The sequence below is a fragment of the Gouania willdenowi genome, chromosome 7 (assembly GCF_900634775.1).
Source record: "Gouania willdenowi chromosome 7, fGouWil2.1, whole genome shotgun sequence".
Lineage (NCBI taxonomy): Eukaryota > Metazoa > Chordata > Actinopteri > Blenniiformes > Gobiesocidae > Gouania > Gouania willdenowi.
The window spans coordinates 18,679,785-18,702,599 of record NC_041050.1 but is presented as its reverse complement, the minus strand read 5'-3'; the positions used below and the strand labels follow the sequence as shown (position 1 = coordinate 18,702,599).

At 37.9% G+C, this 22,815-nt stretch overlaps 1 protein-coding gene across 1 annotated transcript; it reads left to right on the top strand.

Moving 5' to 3' along the window:
• Positions 1-2,669: 2,669 nt before the first annotated feature.
• Positions 2,670-20,539, top strand: klf15 (Kruppel like factor 15). Its single transcript, XM_028453799.1, has 3 exons — positions 2,670-2,794; positions 5,785-7,360; positions 17,597-20,539. Exons 2-3 carry the CDS (start codon positions 5,853-5,855, stop codon positions 17,772-17,774), a joined length of 1,686 nt encoding a protein of 561 aa, XP_028309600.1. The 5' UTR covers positions 2,670-2,794; positions 5,785-5,852; the 3' UTR covers positions 17,775-20,539.
• Positions 20,540-22,815: the final 2,276 nt, after the last annotated feature.

The following is a 22,815-nucleotide window of genomic DNA, read 5'->3' as shown; positions in this document are numbered from 1 at the left end:
GGCTTTCCACGCAGCTGCTGGAAAGGGCAGAGAGGTCCTAGAACAGAACCTTATCGCCAAATCTAAATGCATGATATGCTAAATAAAGCTATTTGACTAAAATAATCCTGAATGAACTTGTAATATTGGTGTTAAAATGAGGATGAAACCTGCTATAGATTATTATTTACTCATATACTACTATTTTCAATCACGGGTTGTAAAAACATACCTTTATATTCTGTGATGAGTGCCTTGAGAGTGCTACATAAATAAAGTTGTATGGGATTAATGTTACCTTTTGACCAACAGACTAAATTTGGGGCATTTCTTTACCGTCCTCCTAAAAATCTCTTGCAACAAATGAGGGACTAACGGCTGCAGAAATATTAACAGTGTTTGTAATAGTAGTTTGTGGGAGTGGAATGAAGCATTGAACATTAAATTACGTTTTTGTAAATATTTATATCATATTTGTATATTATTATTATTATTATTATTATTATTATTATTACTTTATTTTTTACCACTGTAATGTGTGTGTATCTGATCCTTATTTTGAACAGCCTTTTACTTTAATTATACACTTTTAATTTAATTCTTTATTTTGTCTTTGTTAAACGTTTTATTCTTTTATTTGTGATTTTTTTCTTAAGTGGCTGTAACGAAAGCAATTTCCCCCTGGGATCAATAAAAGAATTCTGATTCTGATTAAACAAGAGTGAATCAGGCCAGTACATTGTGGAAATATTTTTTTTATAAAACCGTGTTTTTGAAAGCAGTAGTAGCACCATTGTTCATTATGTACCAACAGTAGAACCATGAATGAGCAGCACTGGAACCGCTCATTTAGAAGTGACTGGTGTACACAACAGACCTCCTCAGTGTGACATTGTGTATCGTATTACACAACATAAAAAGCCCTCGGCCCCGTGCTGTACAAGTACACCCTGAAACGCTCTCTGTGTTTACAAGGAGGCTGAAAGTGGATCATTCATCTAAACATACTGAAAGGTAATCTAACCTACGCAAGCAAATCAAATTAGGTTGGAGCCACTAAAGTTACTTCAGCCCTGTGGAGCTGTTTACACCAGACCCGTTTAACAAAAATGAAAGCAAAATTTCTATTACTTATTTTATTGGGCTGTGTGTAAACATACTTACTTACTCAATGCTTCTCACATTCTCCCAGTCTTTGGGTACTACTTGGTCAGCGCAGGCCATTTATGACAAAGTGTTTAAACTAAAGCTTCCAAGGTATGATGTTTGACAATCCTAATTTTAAAACATAAACTGTTTTTTTTGGGGGGTTTTTTTCTTGTTCATTATAAAATCAGGGACTTTGGTTTACAGTTCAAGTCTTGCTTTAGATTTAGCATCGACTTTTCTCTTTCTCCGCATGATAGACTGCTGCACTGTTCAGGGTGGGTCCAGATAGAGTCAAAAATAATATAGCAGAGAGAGAAAAGAAATTCACATAATCAGATACAAAACTTTTGTTTTAAACATCATGACAAAGTAAAAAGCTTTAAACTGTATGTACTGAAGTTCAGTCTTAAAATCCTAATGTTTACCACCAGAGGGTGTTGTGAGTTTTATAACACCAGGGTTTTTTTTAAATTTTATTTACACTTTTCCTTTAAATCTTTTAAATCATCTTTTCAAAGCTTTTTAAGTCACATATCAAAGTAGAGGAGGACACTTTTTTGAGTGCATTTTTGGTTATGAACAAGAAAACATTTTGGTTACTGTTGGTTTGACAGCAACACATTGAAAAGTGTATTAAAACAATAGAGAAATAATGTTTGAAAAAAAAAAAACAGTCATTGTTATTAATTATAGAAGTAAAAATATAGAAATAAATAATGTTCTAAAAATGTCATAATCCCCAACCTCTCACCCATTTTTAATGCATTACATATGCATTAAAATTAATAAATTAATAATACATTGTGATTAATTCATTTTAATTTTACATAAACAATGATAAAAGAAAAAAAAAAAATTGTCCAGGCACAGAAAGATATGAAAAACTGTGCAGATAACATTGTCTTCAATAAATAAATAAATGAATATAATAATAATAATAATAATAATAATAATAATAATAATAATAATAATAATAATAATAATAATAATAATAATAATAATAAAGAAACATCTTCTGTAAACAATATCAAAGTTATGTCATAAAAATCCATATACATCCATAGAACCATGGACTTTGGAGTCTCAGTGTTATTACAGGGTAGGCACAGCAAGGTCATGTCACCAGTCCATTATATTACAAAAACTGAATAATGTTTGATCTTAACCTGTATGAGACAACAATTACTTGCATATGAAAATGTTGAATACATACAATATTTAATTAAAAAAACATTCAGATCCTGTCAGACTGGATCTGATGTTGAGTCTAAGACTTCTTTGTGCACATGCACTGTTTGTGATCACAGGCACACCCCCTCCCTCACATCTTCATACATATGCCAAACCCTTAAGCCGGCCTCCCTCCACTGAGAACCAATTACTGCGCGCTGAGCAGGCGAGCCTTCACCATCCCAACGACTGATTTGACTGGCGTGACGAGCCACTCTGATATCACGTGACCAGAGCAGATCCAGAGATCGAGAGAGAGAGAGAGAGAGAGAGAGAGAGAGAGAGAGAGAGAGAGAGAGAGAGAGAGAGAGAGAGAGAGAGGCGCAGTGCAAAGACAGCGTGTTGGAGTTATTTTGCCATTACGCACAGACACATGCGTTCAGCAGAAGAACCTTCAGCTTCCCAGGGTGTGATTTTGGATTGTTTTTACGCACAGGTGAGCATAAAAGTAAAAGTGCATATTATTGCAACGTCACTTTTTTTATTCACGAATGCTTGTTGTTGTTTATGTGTTGCTATGGGTTTCAAAAGAAAGTGTAGTTCTGTCTCCGCAAATGTACACATGTGCATCGGCTATCCGACTCCTCTGCAAGTTTACAGCAGAGTTTGAGCTGTTTGTTTGGAGTATAGTGTGTAAAGACTTTGACGGGTTTAGCTGTCAGTGCCCGCGGTGTCAAACATGCCATGAATTCCCCGGAGAGCCACCGCAACTAATTACGCAGTGTGATTGAGTCAAAGCGCCTGTGTGGGGTTACTGTAGGGCAAATGACTCCAACGCTGGCCAAGGTGGCCCCTGCGCTCCTCAAACTGCTTCCACTCTAACTTACTGTGGTTTCACATCCAGTGCAGCAGCTGCAGTGCAGACTTTTATAATCCCACCATATGATGTTGCCTGAATCCTGTCTATTATAACCCAAATTACATAACAACACCCAGTCTGGAAAAGTAAAGTTTAAATGTCCTGCGTTTGGGACATTACGCCTCAAAGCCATTATTATCAATGCAAACGACGGGTTGTTTTTCCTCTCTTTTTTGTACCGTGGACACCTGGAAACTCTCTCAGGACCCCCTGGGGCTTCTTACGCTTTACTTTGGAAAAAGCAGCTTTGTTTTAAGTTAACAGAAGAGGGCGCAATTATTTTTGGTTTCAGGCTTCCTTTTCCAACACATGCATCACATTAAGGCAGGGGTTTTCAACCTTGGGGTCGTGACCCCATATATATATATATATATATATAATATTTATTATTAGTATTTATTATTTTTCAAATTAAAACGCAACACAGTCTTAGACATCTGTATTCTATACTTTCATTTTCTCAAATATAAATTAGGTTAGAATGAAATGCAGTATAAAGATAAGAAGATAGAATTAAAAAAAATAAAGTATATCTGAGCTTGCTCATCTGGTCACTTTGTGACTCTGTACTTTTGGGGTCACCAGAAATTTGTGATATCAATGCAGGGTCAGGATCCAAAAAAAACCATTAAGGATTTCAAAAAAGGTGGAATGGAAATTAAAATTGTTGTACATCTAATTCTATATATAATCATTACACATTATTGTAGAGGAATAGATTAATCTGCTTTTTAATGACATTTTTTTTTTTTATTTATCTGCAAGAGCATAATATATATAGCACTATACATTAATATATGTGAGTGAGTATGTGTGCAATAAGTTGATAGTTTGGTCGTCGTGCATACTCTGTTGTGTGGACAACCCACTGGGAATAACCAGAAACACTCGGCTAAGAAAACATATGGCTTTAATGTTGGATGTGGTGAGAAATGGGAACCCCTGATTCCACATGGTCAGCTTCAACTGGGAGCCAGCAGCTGCAGTGCAGTGCACTGCACGCACACACACACACACACACACACACACACACACACACACACACACACAGACACACACACACACGCACACACACTATGCACACACGCACACACACACACACAGCAAGGTCTTCAAATTCCACTTCCCTCACGTGGTAGATTTTTCTTTTGAAGTGCCATTAAATGCAGAGTTCGTCAAGCAGCTGCCAATGCTTGGAGAAATAATGATCATAGTAATATTGTGTGTGTTCTGATTTACTTATGACTGCGATGGCTTCATAAAGTTGCTCAACACACACTTGTTTATTGCTTTGTTTGTCACACTTGTGTTGTGGTTTTCTGACTTGGATTGAAGCAAAATGTAATTTCTAAGACTTAACGTTTTGGAACATAAAATGCAGAGATCAATTTTATGAGTTGTGGGTTTTGAATTCATTGTCAATGCAGAACTTAAAAAAATATTTTCTGATTTGGTTGTTAGTTGTTGGTAGTTGTTTTTTATTACCAGTCACAGCTTCTATTAAGAAGCTTGAAAAGGAACAGAAATGTATTTTTTTTTTTTTCAAATTATGATCCATTAACAACAATGAGGAACGTTGTCTTGACATCTGTTTTTAGTCTAATTACGATGGTTGGTTTTTAGTCTACACGTGTCTTTGGTTTGCTTCTTGTTTTTCCGTCCATTTTTGGCATGCACATAAATAATAATATTGTTAAACTCAACCATTGTAAAGAAGCTATGACATCATGTGTCACTATGACAACCCAAAGCAAAAACTCTCAAACTATATCAGCAGAGTGAAATACAAAACAGCAGCTTCTATTGTATAAAAACTGGTATGAAATGAAGTCTTTAATTTAAATACAGCCCAAAACCCACAGAAAATGTATGGGAAACTGGCAATAGGTCTTTAGAAATTATTTGAATGTTAGACCAAATGCAGAAATGTTTTACTGTGGTTCCAGTTTTACTCAGAAGAATCCTTTCATTTTACATTCAGCATATCCGTCAATGATCATTTATCTTCCGTATATGACAGGGTCTTGTTTGGTTTGTTCAAGGCACACCTCATCAGATTGCCAGTCCTTTACAAAGAAGGGTGTTGAAAAAAAGCAGTCAATTACTGCTAGAGTTAAGGTAGACACTCCAATTAATATAAGATAAGTATTTGGACATTGTGGAATCCAAAACCAGAGCACAAAATCAGAGAAACTTAACTGAACTCCATCCTTTAAACTAAAGGTAGTAGATTTAGCTAAACCTTGTTTGAAAGCCACAGTCCCAGAGTTTCCTTCATCCTTCCAATTATATTATTATCATATTTCAAGAACATTCTTGCTTGGCAACCATGGATGTTTTACTTGTTTTCTGTTCAGGACAAAAAGTCTGTAAAAGTTTACTGTCCTGATGGTTTAGACAGAAGATGAAAGAGACCTGTTTGCGATCACATGTTAATGATACTATCATGTTCATTACACATCATACAGCCTTTCCATCTTTCTAAAATGAACAACATTTTTTTGATAAGCATTTTTCTTGCTGCTAATATCTACCTGAATGTTCTTGCCTCTTTGTGATTTTGGCAGATAACGAAAGAAGTTTGGGGCTTGATCTTCACATTAGAGCACAGCCAGCTGCCATTTCCTGAAGAGGAATGGTGGATCACTTGCCACTTGGTGAGGAGACCTTCCTGTATTACACGGGCTCTCCGGAGTCGGACTACCATTGCCTTTGTCCCCACAGCAATGGTGGCACATCGCCAGACATCATGGTAACAGACGCTTGTGCCTTGCACCAGCACCACCGCCCTTACCAAGGAGTGACACTCTCCTCCTCACCTCACCTCTCAGAGGACGACCTAAGTGACTCATCCAGCCCTCGATCCTCTCTTTGCTCCAGTCCTGAGTCCCCATCGCCAGTGTCATGCCATGTTCTGGGCTCCAGCTATGAAAGCAGGAGTAGTAGGAGCAGTGGCAGCTGCAGCTCCTCTGGAGGAGAAAGCCAGGACAGCCTGCTGGACCTCCTGCTTTCCCAGGCCTCTCTCACCTCCTCAGTAAACTCTCACACCGGCAGCAGCTCTCTCACTTCTTTTTCATCCTCCGTTTGCTTCTCGTCCCCATCTTCCTCTAACTCATCTCTCAGTGCACCTTTTGTACCTATGGGTCTGACATGGGAGTCCAAAAGGGAGCAACGGCTGAGTCTCCACCAGTCGCAGGCCAAAGAGGACTGTTACGAATTCCCTGTCTTCCTTGATGAAATACAAGATCCTGCTTCAATCCTTTTTCAGCCCACCCTCGAGGAGATCGAGGAGTTCCTGGAGGAGAACATGATGGTGGCAATGGGGAAAGATGAGGAGGGCAGCGATGAGGCAATGTCTCCTGCATCAGAGGAAGCTGAAGTGGAAAGTTCAAGGACATTTCCTGGGGAGTTCATCGCTGTGTCACAAAACTCAGATCAAACCGTTCCTGTGGTTCATTCACTATCTAACACAGAGACCAAACATGCACCATGCACCTTGGACTCCGACAGTTCCAGTTCTACAGTGGATGCAAGCTGTATCATCAGCTCATCTGACAGTTGTGCTTATGGGATCAAACAGGAGGACAGTGGGTCATCAGCATCTTCATCAGAAAGCACCATCACTGCTCCCAGTGTCCCTGTCATCCTTCAAATCCAGCCCATACAAGTCAAACAAGAGCCAAACGCAAGTGCCATTTCAGATGCTGGTTCGCAACAACCAGAAAAGGCCCAGTCCCAACCCAATCAAACTCCTTCAGATATCAAAATTGCTCAGCTTCTGGTCAACATCCAGGGGCAGACCTTTGCCTTGGTGCCTCAGCTGCTTTCATCTGCAAACATTGGCAGTGCAAACAAAACTATTACGGCTGCTTCTTCTAAGTTTGTGCGAATTGCACCAGTGCCTATTGCAGCTAAACCCATCGGCCTAGGAGAAGATGGGTTTGGTGGTGGTTTGACTGCAGGAGGACTCGCTGCAGGTCAGAGGTACCAAAAAAGTGCAGTAGCAGACCTGATTAAAATGCACAAGTGCTCTTTTCCCGGCTGTAATAAGATGTACACTAAGAGCAGCCACCTCAAGGCCCACCTGAGGAGGCACACGGGGGAGAAGCCTTTTGCCTGTACATGGCCCGGCTGTGGATGGAGGTGAGCAGAACCGTATGCCGAATGCCTTTGTCCTACTTGTTACACGCCAGACATTGCGGTCTTAAAACCACAAAGTTGAATTTGCAAAGTCATGTTTTATTGAATATATATTTTCTATGATTTTTACCACCAGAGATTAGAATCTGGAGACATACACTTTGGGAAACAGGCTGATAATATGTGCAGACTTGAAAGAGGATTGCTTCATATAAGTTTATTATGCAATAAAGTTATACTTTATTGTGAGGGTCTATTACAGATAAGGATTAACACCAGTTTAATGGTGTGTAACTGTTGTTTTCTTTTGGAGGTGCAAAACAAACACAATACTTTGGTTTGTGAAACATGGCATTCTGTGCGTATGCATACTATATATGGGTTGAGCATATACAAGGACAATGAAAGAGTCACAATTTTTAGTTTATGAGTAAATAAAAGGAAGTTGGCCCATCCTTAACCAAGTTACTTTATATAATACTATTGATGGTTACACTTTGTTCTTTTGGGCCTGTTGGTTGTATCCTCACTATCTCTGTGTTTTTTTTTTTTTTTTCTTTTTACCTTGGTGAAGTTACAGATAAGATAGAGCCTCTTTTGAAGTTCTTTGCATGCAGACTTTGTCCCCTGTTAGCCCTGTTATTTGCTCACCGTCTGTACGCAATTCAAACACTCTCAGAAAGTAATTATTCCACTTTGTTTTACGGAATTTACGGATGACTTTTAATTTTGAGATAAACAACACTTAACTGTTTTTTTTTTTTTTTCACGAGTCTACCCTAGCCAGATTTTTCAATCTTTTAATCATTATCTTGATCTAGGAGAGAAAATAATGTACATCTTTGGTAAAATTCCAACTGATGGCCCATTGGTCAATAAATTCCTCCTTTTTACATTCAGTGGATCATCTGAAGTCATTTATGGATGTGTTGGTGTGTTTATGATCAAGAATACCGACCTATAGGGAGCAGGGTGCTGGCGTGATTACTTGAATTTGCTGCTTCACAGTTTAGCAGAAACCAAGAAGTTTTTGGGTTCTCCCAATAATTGTGTGGATCTTTCCCGTGTCCTGAATAGAAATTCCTCATGACCTTGTGATTACAATATTTTAACCAAATTCATTAAATTTTTAGCAATATGTGGGACAATGTCATTAACGACTGGTCCTGTCCTTTAATGGTTTACAGGTTTCGGAAGTACATAACTGAAAAAGCATTAATATTAAGTGTGTTTTGGCGATTCATTACAAGTGATAAAAGTACTTATTTTTCCTTTTTGTATTATTATCTTATCTTTCTTGCAAACCCTCCCACAATTGTCCATCATAAACATGCCACTTGCCAAAAAAACTATATCATTTCTTAAGTTTTGAGACTGACTCAGCAAAAGACATGATTGCCAAAAGTAATGCAAAGGTGCCCGTAAGTAAATGTGTGTTAAAAATAAAATCCCTCCGCATCTCCCTCCCAACAGTTCACATTAGTGGTAATGAGTTATTTGGCTTCTGCCAGTGAGAAGAATCTGCACTGACTGCCAGCTGTAATACCTCCGGTGCAACATTTGATCACATTTTGCATTCTCAGTAGAGAATGTATGAGTAGGAGTTGATGTGTATCGCTCTATTTTGTCAAATGAATCTACTTAATTCAGTCTCAGGGCTGTTTCCGGTTTGAAACACATTTTTAAAAAGCATTTAATGTGACTAAACACTAGCAGCATTTGTAATCCTGGAATGAGAAAATCCTGCCTAAATGTTGTTGTTTTTTTTAAAAAGGTGTATCTTTTTTAAAATTTCTATTGGAACTTAGTCAGATAAGATAAGGAATGTCTTTCCCGTGTAATAAACTCATAGTAAAGCTGGCAGGAGACCATTGAAAACATTCTGTCACTCTGCATGGCAGCTTTTCACCATAGAACTGTTTCAACTTGTTGACGTTGCATTGATCTTCGTTTCAAAAACAGATCAAAATAAGATCAGCAGCCCTGCACCTTTCATCCGAAATATCCTTAAGACTTATCCATGTGTTGGCTTCTCTGATGTAGACAAGATGCCTTATTTCATTGGTCAAAGTCCCACTCATAACTTATTTAGTCAAATGTCTACTTTTACTATAGTTATTTCCTGTTTAAAGTGTATTCTGACCTTCCCTGCCTTTTTCTGGCTGTACTTTATGGCTGTACTCATGTACTCATGTGCACATATAAAGCCACATGTAAACACTTATACTTCTAGAAAACACATGCACACACATGATGTATGTTCTGCTCAAACCTGCACAACAGCTTCCATGTGATGGTTGTATTGAACTGGAAACAGGAGTTTGCTGTTGAAACACTGAGGCGTGTGGAATTGACATCTGTCATCAGGGCAGTGTGGGGTTGTCCTTGTCATCTGATGACATTCCTCATGACAAAAACATAATGGAGAGTAGAGACAGAGTTGGAATTGTTTGCTTTAGGGTTTGGATTGTGTGAAAAGCCACCTTTAAAGCGGTAGTACATTTATTTCCTTGGTAAAGGTTGGCGTTGAGTTTTATACAGGGACAAGTTGCAACATAACCTTGGTGTGTTTCCCACGGCGGCCACACTAATATGTAAACTATGTGGTTAGCTGCAGCCACACCAAGACGCCCTAAGGACTTAAGGTGCAAAAACCATAACATAAAGAGGAAAAACCTCCAGTAATCAACAAGTACTTTCCACCCCATGAACTCCAAGAACTTGGCCACAATCTTCGAAATTGCAAAGATTAGAACTCCTGTTCAAATCAGAGATTAGGACGGGGAGCAAATTATAGTCATAAAGCTGTGGCGTTGGAAGTTGCAAATTGGAGCTGGCACACGATCGATATTATCTCTCAGACATAAATTTTTCCCTGCGTCTATCAAATAAATCTAAGGAGTGGGCGATACTGGAAGATCCTCCTGTGTACAGTATGATACATTTGGACTCAGGCCCAGTTTAGTAGTAGTTAAAGAGCTAAAGCTTTATATCAAGCCTCAGCTTGTCATTAATAGCTATACTTAGCTTTAGCGTGTGATGTTTGCATTATCGTCATTCATAAAAGATTATAAGAAACCACTGTACAGAGAAGAAGAGATGCGAAGAAACAGATGTAGGTTTTGATATTTATCTCGTAAAATATTTAAAGTATAGCTTTAAAATATCAAATCTGTTTGACATCTACTGTATAGGTGACCTGAGAAGATGTCTATCCCTCCAGGCTTTAGTTCCATGTTCAAGGGGTATTAGGTAAAAAGCTGATTCTGCTTAAACTTTGGCTCTTGTGACTAGAAGGATTGAGTGGCTAACATAACCAAATCCTTAAAATCCAGGAGGGGGCTATCTGGGATAACAATGCTTCTGTTCATTCTTTTCAAAAGTGGCTTCAACTTAACTGCTTAGTTTTACACTTGTCGACTTTGCCTCAAGCCGCACCTCATGCCCCATGTCAAAGACGGGGGAACTGTTTTGGACTGAGAACTATTAAAATGTTTTACACTTTTAGAGATTGTTTGTGATGAGGTGTCATCAGCCAAAACAGGAATCCAAAGACAGTATTTTATTGCTCTATGATGTCTATGAATGAAGTATCATCGTGTGGTCCATAATTTAACACACACCAGTGTCTTCTCATCTTTTTAATAACATTAGTGTGTGTTAATCTTGACTCTTCACTACAGATTGTTGATTTTGTGGTAATGTTTCCTTTACCACATAATTTAGTTTTCTTTCAAACAGAGGTTGTTTGCACAATCTTGAGCTGAACTACAAGTGGTGTTTGGTGATGAGCTAGCATCTTGCTAGCCCTGTTGCTCTTAATGAGTGGTTGGATAAATGGGGATGACAGTTTGAAATAAGGCTGAACTATTAATTGCATTTGTGATATTATCGCGATGTCATAAAACGCGTCACTATAAAATTAATAATAATTTTATATTTACTAAAAGTTTAAATAAATCTGAAATTGTTTATTATGAAACAGATTGATTTATTGCTTGTGCTCATTGAAAAATACATGACAAGAGGTCCTTGAAAAAATAATCGCATTATAAATCGGAATCGCAATATTGAGGAAAAAAAAATCGCAATTAGATTATTTTCCAAAATCGTTAAGCCCTAGTTTGAAACGCTTGAAACTGTATTTTAAGACTTGTATGACGAGCAAAGTATGTATAAACTTTATCCGACCTAAGATTGGAATATAACAACAAAACTAGCAAATTAACCAGTGACCGTTAAGCAAATTATTGCAAGTGAAGATTTAAAAATGGTAAATGGACTTGATTTATATAGCGCTTTATCCCCACACTGAAGCAGTCTCAAAGCGCTTTACACATCAGCTCATTCACCCAATCACTCTCACATTCACACACCAGTGGGACAGGACTGCCATGCAAGGTGCTAGTCGACCACTGGGAGCAACTTAGTGTCTTGCCCAAGGACTCTTCGACACATAGTCAGGTACTGGGATCAAACCCCCAACCTCTCGATCAGAAGGCGACCCACTACCACCTGCGCCATGGTCGCCCAGACCGTGGCTCGAGTTAACTTATCTTACTGTAGCATTTTTTTACTAAAATACTTGTGTACATAGTTTATGTAATGTGTTACCCAGCAGGCTGGTTATGCTTAGCAATGTTTGTCCTAAAAATAACAAGTGAACACTGTGGCATTGACTTAAGACCTGTTTTTTGTTTGCCAGTCGTGTGACCGTTCTCAAGATAGCTTGCTGCTTCAAGATAGCAAAGGGTTGCCAGCCCCCCGACCACATCTTATTTTAAAGTTAAACCTTGACACATAAACAAGTAGAAGTGCATTGGTTTTTCAGGAATCTGGGCCAATTAAAACTGCAATAGACATATTTTTCTCTTTATCCTCATATTTCATTTAATACAACAATCCTTGTATTGTGTGCCTTATTAGTAGCGTTGGCTATTGCTTTATGGTTAAAACTCATTATCAGATTCCCTACTTTGTGATTGGCTAATTAAAAATATTTGATCAACACAATTATATCTGCAGCTGTGTTTGCCAAATGAAAGCTGGATTACGTTGTTGTTGTTGTAGTGGTGGTGGTGGTGGTGCAACCCTCCAGAAATAGTCCATATAGCTTCACTGTTCGTAAGCTCAAGATATTTGACAAGATTCACAACAGTTCGTGCTTTAGACCAGTGTGCAAACTGTGCATACTTCCAGTTTTGTTTTGTTTTGAAATGTTTCCTCTATAACATAGTCATTGCGTTTAATGAAAACAATTGCAGATGGTTCTGTTTATGTGACACTTCTCAGTCATGTACTCTACATGTAGCATTAACTAACGTAGAGTAGTGCTGACTTGCATGGCTTTAAGCGACAGACAAGGTGATGACCTCTCGTGGCATTTTCTCACATTTTTGCTTTGTAGTGAGACAGCAGGGATTCAAAGTCCTTATGTAAGAGGAGTGTGTTGTTTTGACTAGAGTACGTTTTTTTTTTTTGTATTGGTCATGAGTCTTCCAAGTTTCCTTTTTGAGGAGGTGTAATGAGTAATCTCGCTTTTCTGTTAGTAGCTGAACATGTATTCTTGCCCTCTCGTTCTAGATGTGTGTAGGCCTACTGTTGTTGATTTACTAAATTGACCTTTGTTGTTCTACCAGTGTTACAAGTTTCCTTGGCTTATGAAACAGCTTGTTTCTGATGAAAGCATTTTTTATAGTTTTGTTCTTTCTTTATGGGTATGCTTAATGTGGGTCTCGTGCACTTTGATGTCATGAAGATACCATGTTTCACATGTTTTACCTCTAAAAGGTTAATATGGACTAAACACTATTAGCTGTTCATTCGGTCTTTACAGAATTGAGCACGGTTACGCAGATAAAAATCATGAACAGTTTGTGTAACTACTCAGCTTTTATATCTTGTCAGGATATTTTGCTATATTTAAGTGTTTCTTTCTTTCTTTCTTTCTTCAATGTAGTATGTTTAGAACCTTCAGATCTGAAACAGGAATCAAGAGAGTTGAACGGTGTTTAGTTAGCTAGTTTTAATATAGCATAAATGTGATCAATAAGAAAATCATCAGCTATGTTGTGTAATGATTTAAAGAAATGACAATATATTGCCATATTTTGTTGTCTCTCATCTGAAACAACAATCATTAAACCTTAGGAAACACTACCACACGGCCCGTATAGGGGACTATCAATATACAGTAAATATCTAGTCTCAAAGCAGCTAATAACAGTGTTGGGTAAGTTACTCTAAACTTGTAATATATTTATATTACTAGTTACTGGGATAAAAATGGAAAATATTTGTATTACAATATTACTGTTTTATTTTATTTTTTTTTAAATGTAACTGCACTACTTTGAGTCACTTTTGGTCCAGAACACTGATAGTGTTCGAATAACATCGGTCTAAGTTTTGTTTCAAATACTTCTGCTGTTTCAGGAGCAGAAAGTTCTTTTTTGTTCTCCATAAGTTATATTTAACTATAATGATCATCTTTTTTTCCTCAAATAATTGCAAACGGTGAGAAAACAAAGCAAATATGCACCTAAATTAAATATGCATGTAACTTGAGTTACTTTAATTGTAACTAGTAATATATTACCACTTTTCACTTTTGTAATGAGTTACACTACTGAGCAGTGTTGGGAACGTTACTTTAAAAAAGTAATTACTTATAGTTACTACTTGTTCAAAAAAGTAACAGAGTTAGTAATTAGATTACTCTATAATAAAAGTAACTCATTACCAAGGAAACTAACTATTTGCGTTACTGTTAAATAAATATTGCTATATTTCAAAGAATTCAGATTTTTTATATGCGTGTGTCGTTGTGAGGTGGTTCATTAAAGTCTTCGTTCCTGGATATAATGAAAACTTCACATCTTCTTGCCTTTGACCACAATTCATTTAAAGTAGTGTTTGTATCTCCGCCTTAAAAATGCCAACTTTTCATCAGACTGCTCAACGCTCGCCATCTCTGCTGCTTCATCCAATCTGTAGTGGTTGTGTGTGTGTCTGTGTGTGGCGCGTGTGCTGGCACGTGTAAAAACACTGGCTCTGATTGGCTACCATGAAACATGACCAGCCATAATCGCTCACCTTGTTTTTAACCCACCTCCTCAATACAGCTGCGTATGAAGCCAGGGTTGCTTTCGGATCACAGTTTATTCAATCAGTGCATGTAACGCACCTCACTTAACGCTCAGTAACGTTAACGGTGTTGTAACGGCATAAAAAGTAATTAATTAGATTAACCCGTTACTGAAAAAAAAATGCCGTAACATAACGCCGTTATTTTAAACGCCGTTATTCCAAACACTGCTATTGAGTTACTTCAAAAAGGAATATATTACTGTAATATATTACAAAAATAACTGGTTACTCCCACTGGCTAATAATCATGCAGCATGTGTCAAATCAAGCCAATAGTCTTTTTCAGTAGCTAAATACTGTAGCAGTTCTGATACTTTGTGAAAGTTTACGCTTACTTGCTAGCATTGTCATATTATTAAATCGATACATGGATATGAGAAATGTAGCTGTTTAGTGTCAGTGTGGCAGTGGGAAGCAGAACAAATTTAACAGTAACTTAATATTGTCTCATCACACATGGCAGTAGATTCATTAGCTGATGTGAAACTCATTACTATGAGCTAGAACAAGCTGCGTGGTTTGCATCAAACATTCTTGAGTTATGATAAACTTGTATTGTGTTTATCTTATTGGAATGTGTGCTATCTTGGGTGAGGAGAACTGTGCACCTCTGTGAATGAAACTCATGGCCCGGGGGCCAAATCCAGCCCTTTGGAGCATTCAATTCGGCCCGCAGGAGAAAGTAAAAATGACAGAAAAAACATGAATCATTTTATAAATGACACTCACAGTTTTCCCCAATGCTTACAGTCGTTTTTAATGTTAAACTGTTGGAAAAACTCTAAAATTCTTACAAAATCCTTAAATTTTACTCAACTTATTACATAATATTTTCCATAACTAAATAGAATGTGGTCACAAAATCTCAGAAATTTAAAGTGAAGATCCTGTTGGGAGTGATATCTATCACTTATTGCTTGGATACTGTTGGTTTCTTACATATTTTTGCATTTTATGTGTACGTAGAAGTGCAAACTAGGACAGAATAATGTTGAAATTACTCGTTTTCCCACATAAATAAAATCTGTGGCCCACTTGAGATCAAACTATTCCTTATTTGACCCCTGAACTAAAAAAGCAAAGAGTAGCCATACATTTCTAATGCAAACAGGTAAATATTGTGTCATTAAGACATGATGGTATTGGTTATCAGGGATGTCCCAAATCAACTTTTTCACTTCCAATACAATACCAATATCGGCCAAGATCGATCTGATACGATATCAGCACGAATCATACATACTGTTATGACTTATTTTGTAGTGTGGAATGTTACTCAAACGTTACTCAAACAGAGAACAACAGTCAACAACAGTAGGGTACTTTGTTGGAGTGTAAACCACAATCACCTATGGATAGAAGTGCTGGAGTGGAAAATTTTATCGGAGCGCTTATATCAGTGATTTTAGATGGAGTCCGATAAAATCCTATGTATATTCGTTTTCTGGCTGATATCGGCCCGATATCCAATTTCAATATCGGATCAGGACACCTCTATTGCAGTGGCGGATGCTTTAAGACTACAAGGGAACCTCAGCTTCCCCTAAAATCAGTGGTCAAATATGTAGTGTTGTGTGTACATTTCATTGACTAAATATATAACAGAACACATGTATGTTTAGTTCAGAATCAGCTTCTTATAACAGGAAACTGACAGTGACAGCGTGACGTTCTTCATTCATTACCGCAGCGTCACAGTGTTAATAAACAGTGGTGAAGTTCAGCTTCAATTGACTTCAATGGGGGAGGATTTAGTGGTTGATCCACTGCAGTCAAACTAGACGCTCATTGGATAAATGCTCGGTTATGACGCACTTAGTCCCGCCCATCGGACGCCGGGATTCACAGGAGGTCTATGGAGCAGTGGGCTGGATCTGTCTGTTCCGGACGCTGGAATAATGGATGATGATTGGATGATCTGTCTCAGGCTGATTCAATTTTGATTGACAGCGAAATGAGCCAATCAGAGAGTATGACACAGGCGGGTTTTTCAAATATTTCAGTCCGTTGCTCTGTGTTGACACGGAGACTTTGCTGATCCTCTCATAGCGAATTAACTTCTGACAAACCTAGTGTCTGTTTTTGGTGTTTGTGGAGACTGTTACTGCTTGTGTTGTGAGACTCCTGGTTGGTACGACAGGGTCACAGATCATTTTCTTTTAAAGGAACGTAGGGTAGAATTCACATTTAAATAAACAGATACATTTTCTGAAGTAGGCAGAAAATGAGCTTCCCCTGCATGAAAGACCAGCAGCCGCCACTGCTCTATTGGTTATACATTTTGGAACTTACAACATATTTTAGCTAAATTAGCAGTCGGTAGGAGATTACAAATACAACTGTCATATGTTTATGGTTGTGATCACAGCTGGTATGTAAGATGTTATTGTGAGGTACTGTATTAGACATGCATAAAAGAAGGAAGATCTAAACAATAGCGACATGAGTCATCATTGTTTAGCTCTTTGGCTAAGCTTCTAGTCTGATACGCTGTAATTTATCATCGTTTCCTTATGAGCCCGTTAAAATGATGAATAGGTTAATAGAGCTAACAAACGTCTACCGTGGAAATGGTTTGAAATAACTGTCTGTGACATTTTTAAATCCCTGTGAATTATCACCTTCAGTCAGCAGCTGTAGGGGGCAGCTACTGAACAAGTTAAACTATTGTTGATTATTCTCATCCTAACACCTTCACTAATATATACAGATAGACATCAAGGCCCTGCTGGATCGTCCACTTAACACTTAACTCTTATAACAGTCAAACTAGCATGAGCCCTAGAGACGACAGCAGAAAAAGACAGGAATAGATTAGACTTAGACTTGCAGCACACATGTGTTGAGTTAAATACGGGATGGCTCTTCAACTTCACATGGTCGGTGGAGGTCATTACGCAGGCATACCATCACACGTCTCAGATTTCGCTCATGTAAAACAGCCTGACATACCTTGTGACATTTGTAATTATATTCATAAAGGGCTTGGTTGTATACAAACTCAAAGGTTTACATGTGAAGCAATCTTAAAATGAAACAAAAACGCAGAAGTAATTGGGACTGTCTAAGGATTTGGTTTTTATTCGACAGGTTTTCCCGATCCGACGAGCTGTCCCGACACCGCCGCTCTCATTCAGGAGTAAAGCCATACCAGTGCATCGTCTGTGAGAAGAAGTTTGCCCGCAGCGATCACCTGTCGAAACACCTCAAAGTCCACCGCTTTCCACGAAGCAGCAGGACAGGACGCTCTGCGAATGGAACCCTCTGACCTCACTGTGGTGAGATGACGTTGAAAGGGAGAAAAAACGGAGGAGGGGGACCTGGAAAGACGGCTATAAGTGTGACGACGCACAGAAAATAGGAAAAGAAGGGAGTACGTCTTGGACACTTTTTGAAGCAGTGCTTGTAGGAGTCCTTTGTTATGCCTGCAGTGATTTATGTTCAACCGTGTGCGCGTGACGTACATTCACATTAATGTGATAATTTATTAGGTGACGAGGAAAGGACTGTGCAAAAACCTAAAGGACAAAAAGAACTGTTACTTGACATAGTACCTTCACAGGTGGAATAAGCTTCTTGTATATTACAATTTTATTTTCAAATCCATTAGCAGGTCTAGTTTGAAGACACATCTGCACTTCATTTTTAATCTTTTAAGTTGTTTGCTTTTGCTAATGTTTGATTTTGAAGCCTTACGTTGATACAGCCTTGATAGAACAAAGGAGCGTTCTCACAATTTGAGCTAAGTGTTAAAAGCAATATCAGCTAAGAAAAAAAAAGTCATGGCTAAATGAGCTCAACCAAATTTGTTGCTCAACAACAAGAGAGAGAACAATGAAATTGGGCCTAATGGTTTGTTTTAGCTTTCACAGAACACCGCAGAGTGGATCAACATTCCTTCAGCTTTGAATGTGTCACTTAGGTGCCTTTGAATCTCATTACAGGATAGATTAGAAACAAAACACTGTAGTATCCTCAAACTGTAAATATTGTATATTGCTAAAAAAACAAAGATCACACGGACACGCTTTTGTTTGCACTGATGCACGTAAAATCGTTGGTTTTCTGCCCGCCATGACAGTCATTAAAATTTGGTTTTGCAGCGCTGTGGTTTGAAGGTGGCTGACATAATTGTCACCTGTTTGACCCTTTTTTTTTTGGATCAAATCAAACTGCAGTGCAGCTCCATGTAGAAAATGTCCACCTTAACTAACAAACCATGACTTGTGATATTCTACATCTGTGTTAAGACACTGTGATGTATCATTTAACTCTTTGCAATAATTGATAGAAGTAATTAGCTGAGCTAAAATAAATTTAAATGCTTTACTGTGGAAATATAATGACTTACAATTCATGTTCAAACTAGTTTTGATTCTGTAATTATTGATAGCTTAAATAGTAGAAATCTCAAACATTATTTTTGCAGCTGGCATCGACCGCTTTCTCAATTCTGGAAATATTCCACCACATGAAAACAAGTCCATGTAAAATCCAATTGGGGTGCACCGTTTTATTATAAAATAGTGAAACTTAGATGTTTGATACCACAGCAAATATCAGTGAATATAGCTGAACTCATGAAAGTCATTGGGTACTGAAAATTAGACGACATTGTAGCCATTACCACTAATAATATATATTTTTATGTAAAGCCTGCATGTGAAAACTTCTACCAACACCAACTACTGCTGCACTCTCTAAACAAAAAACAAAGAAGAACCGTGTTGCCTACTTCTCAGAAGGGAAAGTTGCCGTTGGCTGTCAAGAAAGTGGCCTTGATGATGCCATCCCTAGCTTGTAGTAATAGTGGTAACAGGACAGCGGGGGCGAGGTGTTCAGATACATAGATGTGGATAACTACAGAAGAGGGAAGTGCACAGTAACAGTACACTAGAGTCAGGAAAAAAGGAACAATAAAAATCGAGTTGTAATTTTTGCAGATAATTTGGACTTCGAAAACAACAGTTCTTTACCTTTCTATTGTATCATCAAGTCTTCCTTAAATAGTGAATTCATCTACATATCAAACTCAACTGGATTTTTATTTAGTTTATCTTTTTGAGACTAAAATGGTTGGAAAGTTCCATTAAATACCAGATTACAAAGGAATATCTTGAGGCCTATCATTTTTTTGGTTTTACGATAAATATTTTTTCAGTATACAGAGTTAAACGTATCACATTTGTTGTATAAATTGCTGAATCTTGCCTTAAGAGGGAAAGGTCTTTTAATGTACTTTAAAGGTTTTTGTCACAAATACATGTAAAGATGAATGCTGTCACTCTCTTGCTCATTTTGGTCATGGGAGGATGGCAGGTGCTACTCAGCTGCTCAGTTTAGTGTTGGACTCGTGTGCCATAATGTCAGAATTCACTTGACAATTTTCAGTATTCAAGCTGAAGAAATTGGAACGTTGCAAATTGGAATGTTGTTGTTTTTTTTTGTTGTTCTTAATCTCAAATATGCAATAGTAAGTGGCATCATTTTTTTTTAATATTTGGTGCACAGCCTGTGACGCTGTATGGAGAAAGTGTGTAAACTCTCGAGCATTCCTTCAATGCAATCAGAAGAAACACTTTTAAAAGGGTGTCAAATGTGATCCCATGAATGTATGTAGATACTGTATAGGCATCTAAAAGGAGAAGTGAAATTTTCTTGTGATTTTTAGTGATTGAAAGATTTTTAAATGTGTAAAGAAAGTGTACATAGCATTATAATTCAAATATATGGAGTCAATATATGGTAACATTTTATATTGGGTGTAACGCTGCACATTAAAACAGGTTTATTGTTTCATAACACATCCATCGATGGACAAATCAGTTCTGTAAAAATTGGAAAAGTGTTTCCATTTGCACTTCTTAAGTGAACACCAGAGTCTATGAGACATGAGGTATTATGAAACATGACCCATGAGTAATGTGTTTTTTACACCCTTGAAATGAAATGTGTTGCTATAAAAATGTTATATTTTTGCTTTTGTTCTACCATGTAAAACACATTTACTATTAAAAAAGTTCAGAAACTTTTCTTTGCAGTTTTGTCATAAATTATCAGTGTGTAAAGTGCAAAGTGCATAAGGACATCACATTATCTTTAGAAGTAAGCATAAACATAATTGAGTACACCTTGATATATTTTAAATATTGCCTGGGCATGAGACCTATTTGGATATAGTTTTAAATAATCCTTTGAGTTGGATCCAGAATTCTAGCATTTAAATAACCAGCAAAAGCGATTCATACAGTCATGTCTTTGTTCCTTTAGTTTCCTCTGGCCTTTAATTAGAAACATTCAGATTTTCCATTAGAATGAGCATCAGAACCATCAACAGATCCTCTTGGACTCACTCCATGCTGTTAACACATTCCTTCCTGTTAAAAAACAACATTGCTATTGTTGGACTGCATCGTGTTTGGCATTTCAAAGAATGAACCTACGAATGCATTGAGTGGCTAACAGCTCACGAATAAAGTGCCACGACTGTGTTGGCTTGAATTTGGGAGGAAAAAAGTTAAGGGCAACTGATTCTTAGAGACTGCTGCTTTGTTTTGTATGGTATATGTCATTTCTTTGAGAGAAAAAATTTGATTTTTACTGTTGGGTCGGACTCGGACGAGAAAATGTGGCCCGATCCACACTCCAACTGTAACACGGTTATTTATTTACTCGTCGTTCATGTGACTGTTCACTGCAGGACCTGTGCACATGCCTCTGCATGCATCTGTGCAACCAAACAGTAGTTTAGACCACTGTGCTTGTTTTTTTTTTAGTCTCCAAGACGTCTTCTTTTTTTTAATTTCCAGGTTATTAGGACGCCTCTCTAAGCCGTCAAGAACGCGCACCAGCATTATTTGACTTCACCATCAGCGGAACTGTACTGCTGTTCAGACCCGTAACAGCAGCACAAAATGTATCACACAATCTTTTTAAGGCAATAGGTAGAAATATGTGTGGACTCATTCACTTTGGTTTAGAGCGCTTCATCACCCATTAGCATTAAAAAACTTAAAATGAATGTACATTTTTTTCTCAAATCCTGCCCTATTCTCCTTTAAGCTCTCTTTAAAGTGTCAGGAAGTTGAAAAGTAGAGTTAATAGATTTCATTACGACTTTGACAGGGTCAAATTTAGCAATAACCGTGTCTACTAGGGAGCATTGTACAACATGAGTATTGTTATAAGTGGATCATCCACCTGTGCATCAAAAGAAAATAAAAAAGCAGCATATTTGGAGGTAACCAATAACATCTAAAGCTGTCCTAAAGAAACACCATTTGTCCCATCAGAATTTCCGAACCTAACAGCATCACTGTTAGTAGAGACAGCCAATTTGGCTAGCTAAAGCAGATTTCGTCAGTCAAAAACAAGCCACTAAATTAAAGTGGCTTGTTTTTTTTTTTTTTTTTTTGCGGAGGATGCGTTTTTGTGCCGCTGGGTACAGGTACAGCACTAATCATTGCTGCACTCTTAGGGGTCTATTCTCCCATGCAAGTAAGTCCAAAAAGCCACGCAGCGGCGCTGTTTTTGGCTAGGTGCCATTCTACCCCTGTACTTAAGTCAGCGCTGCGAGCCTTCATTCCACTTACTCACTGTGGGTGGAGCAACCTTGAAATGTGGGTGTTCCCATTCAAATCTGGCTTTACGCGCATTCTCCGGTGTGCGTAAGCCCTTTTCCTCTTATGCGCTTCTAACCCTGAAATAAGTGCAGCGCCTCAATAAGGTGAAACATTATATTGCACTAGAAATATGAACTTAGTTACTTTTGAAGCCGCACGGACTCGTGCGTCGTGCAGCAGCAGCAGCTGTGATCACTCAGCTGCTGCTGCGCGATTGATTAAACCTCTGACAGACGCAGACTTCTGTCCATGTTAGTCACAGTGATTCAACTATTTTCACACTATGTCCAATGTAAAGTCACAGTTTGATCCACTACAGAGTGAAACATGCTGTCATATGCAGATGAAGATGGACCACAAACTGTTCCCACACATATTTTAATAAGGCTCAGTTCAAGTTGCTTTAAACTATTAATATTTAAAACTGCATATTATGGAAGCCAATAGTTCTGTTTCACTGCAAGCATCCCTCTGTATTAAAGCAGGACGCTCTGAGGCCACGTTATTTCCTCTCCAGCGCAGCTAACTCGGTCAGTCTTTACAGCGATGATGATGATGATTAGTAAGACGACGATGCTGATGAAGCGCAGATCAAGAGATTTTAACTGTGACTTAGTCGCACTGCAATAATCTGATGATCAATAATCTGATCAAATCAACCTGTTATGTTGTTTATCAATGAAGGCG